At 44.6% G+C, this 3,196-nt stretch overlaps 1 protein-coding gene across 1 annotated transcript; it reads right to left on the bottom strand.

Moving 5' to 3' along the window:
- Window positions 1-425: 425 nt before the first annotated feature.
- Window positions 426-1,715, bottom strand: LOC133419080 (T-box transcription factor TBX6-like). The gene is made up of 2 exons (XM_061708096.1): window positions 1,711-1,715; window positions 426-1,629 (listed from the first exon to the last, which is right to left on the bottom strand). Exons 1-2 carry the CDS (start codon window positions 1,713-1,715, stop codon window positions 426-428), a joined length of 1,209 nt encoding a protein of 402 aa, XP_061564080.1.
- Between the last annotated feature and the right edge of the window lie 1,481 nt (window positions 1,716-3,196).

The raw sequence follows: 3,196 nt of genomic DNA, 5'->3' as shown, positions 1-3,196 counted from the left end.
TGTCTGGTCCTGAAATAATGAATGAATGAATGAATGAATGAATGAATGAATTATTTTTTGAAGGAATTATTTTATTTTCGTGTCCGGACATTTAAATGACCCATCCCTCATGGGATAACACAGACACATTAATTACATCAAAATATAACATTTCGGTGTGTAAACCACCTACTTCCTAACGTTGAAAATGTTTCAAGGAGACATAAGTGGATCACACAATCCCTCAGCAGGAGAGTTTTATTTTTTTACACTGGAATGAATATTTAATACATAAATCTTCAACAAGTATATACAAATCAGTATTTATCTAATCAACGAGTTCATCAGCTGAGCTGCTGCGTTGACATGCACACTTTCAAACTACTACTTTTCATATTTCTAATTCTCCTAAAAGCGCTATGAAAGAAATAACTTCAATGAAGAGGTTAAAAGACTGTTCTTGTGCTTGCATCCAAGTAGGGGTGGGGGTGGCCATGCTGGTGTTGTCTGTACAGATGCCTGAAGGGGATGGAGAGGGAGGAGTGAGGGTCCTGATGCAGCCGGAGAGGGTACGATGGAAAGGTAGAGTAAAGCGCTGGAGGAGGAGTGGCCGAGGGCAGCGATGCATCCAGCTGAGGAAGAAGAGCCGGGTGGTGCAGCACCATATCTGGACGATAGGACGGCGCTGGACTGAACTGGGGGATGCCGCTCATTTCTGCTGGAGCAAACGAGCACGTGGAGGAGGACATGGAAGGGTTTGGGAGATTTTGAGTATGCGGGACTGCAGAGTTGACAGACTGCTGGAACGAGGAGGACAGAGCCAAGCAAGGCGGGGTTTGGAAAGAGCGGTGAGGGAGGGAGGGGGATGAATGGGCGAAGGATGAGTGTGGGAAAGCAGCAGCTAAGGAGGGAACGGTGGCTTGGTGGCTCAGATTTGAGAGGTGCAGAGCAGCAGGTCTGGGAGACACACTGGGAAGGGAGAAGCTTTGCATTTGTGGAGCAACAGAGGGAAAAGCAAACGATGTGGAGCCACCGTTAGTGGGCAAGGAGTGGGCGAGAGGCTGGAGTTGGTACTGATTGGTGAAGGTTTGAGGGGCAAATGGGGCGGGGTCTGGATTTGCATGCAGGAAATTTGGATGAATTAAAGTTGCGGAGGTCTGAGCCATGGGTGGGGCATTTCCATCAGAGATAGTTTCACCTAGGGGCTGGCTGGGCTGTGTCGGCAGAGATTGATCAGGTAATTGGTTTGATAGATTTGAGCGACACGTGGATAATGGGCCTTGAAAAGAGGCGGGCGTGTGTGGGCTGACCGTCTCTGGGACGGGGTGGTAGCTGTTGGAGGAGGGGGAGGAAGACGAGGAGAGGAGTGACTCTGGGGAGGAGGAGTTGGAGTGCGGGGGAGTAGGGAAGATGAAGGATGTCTGTTGCATGGACGGGGTGTTAGGGTGCGCGGGGGCAGACGGGTGGAGGCAGGGGTAGTCTGTGGGAGGGATGGAGGGCTGAGGGTCGGATCTGTCTGAGGTGTCGGGGGCGTGAAGGGAGGAGAAGGAGGGGGAGGCCTCGGGAAGAGGACCTGAGGGAAAAGAGGACGAGTTGGCTTGAGCAGGAGGGAAGTTGGAGGTGTAAGCCGGTTCAGTCAGAGCGTCTGATCTGTGATGGAGAAAAGAAAGTTTTTAGTGGAACTGCACATTTTAGAGCTGGAAAAGATAAAGTTAGAGATTTTAAAGCCACTTCATGTAGGTTTTCTGTGTTAAGAGGGGCCACTGACATTATTGTGCTCATAAGTGGGGAATGGTCAAGCACATAGTGTATTACCACTGCTGATCGGTTCACAAGAGGTGCAGCAAGAGGGGATTGTATTATTCCACTCAGAAAAAGTGCTTTCAGTCAGTCTGCATTCTCTGTTAAAGCTGCACAAGAATGGAACTCCATCCCTGCAACTATCAGAGAACTGGACACATACAGTTTATTTAGAGCTCATTTAAAGGAATGGTTGATTAATACTCAGCTCTGTCAGCACTAAAACTTAATTTGCACCTTTCTTTATTTCTGTACTTTTGTACTTTTCTGTACTTTCTGTATCTTTTCTGTACTTTTTTGTATTCTTACATCTGTCCAGGGACTACAGATGAAAAATAGCCTCTTGGCTAACTCTGGCACATTTACAGCAATGTTTTTATTGATGTGCATTGTCCCTGTCAAATAAACCAATAAATAAATAAATATTACCACTTTGACCCACTAGAGGTGCTCTTTGTTTGCTAGGACAGGAGGACCTGGCTGAAACGGTATGAGGGCAAAGTAGCGAAGTAGACATGTGGGCTCCACTCTCAAGTGGTTAGTGTTGCAGTGACACATCAATGCGAGGCGGTCTGTGGAGAGGAGGCCACGTGTGTTGTATAATCTTTTGTATTTTTTTGTAAAATTGCCCCTTAAAATTGTAAATAGGTTATGTTTATTTTTATTCAGAACTGTCCCTTTTTCTTTTCTTTTCTTTTCTCTCTCTACCTCAAACTGCTGCACCTTAAATGTTTATACTGTTTATTCTGTATCATAGAAATACCACGTTTGTTTTATTGTTTATTTTATTTTATCACCAAAGAGCGAAATTACCGGAGTCAAATTCCTTGTTGGACAATGTTTTCGAAGCTGGCCAATAAAGATGATTCTGATTCTGATTCTGATTCTGATTCTGGTCAAGAGTGGACACATACACTTTCCTGGGATATACTGCCCCCATGTGGTTAGATGTGGCATTGGCACATGGAATGGCTTTAAGGAAAACTATTTTAATATTTTACAGTTTTTCACAGTTGCTAATACCCAAAAATCAAAAATTTGGCACAATTTGCACAACCTTCACTTCATGTACCAATTGCTCGACCCAAGTTGGCACTACTTCACACTCCCTTATCTGCATTAGAGTCTGACTTTCCTTCTTTACACTCTGATGTCAATTACAAATCCCCTTGCATCAACCTATAACACACAAATATTCATAACACTACACACAATGTTCAGTCGTTGAACACACTTCTCAAATAAAATCTCAAAGCATCAAACTACAACACACAAATATTCAAATCTCTAAACTTTCAGGTCTGTTGAGCAATTTTCAATCAGGACTGCAGTATAAAATGTATGACACCGCAATGGAGGGGAATGAGTACATTTTCATTGATGAGGTTGGGTTCAACCTCGTGAAGAAGAGGCGCAG

This window comes from Cololabis saira, chromosome 19, assembly GCF_033807715.1.
Source record: "Cololabis saira isolate AMF1-May2022 chromosome 19, fColSai1.1, whole genome shotgun sequence".
In the NCBI taxonomy this organism is placed as follows: domain Eukaryota; kingdom Metazoa; phylum Chordata; class Actinopteri; order Beloniformes; family Belonidae; genus Cololabis; species Cololabis saira.
This window is presented reverse-complemented; position numbering and strand designations above follow the sequence as displayed.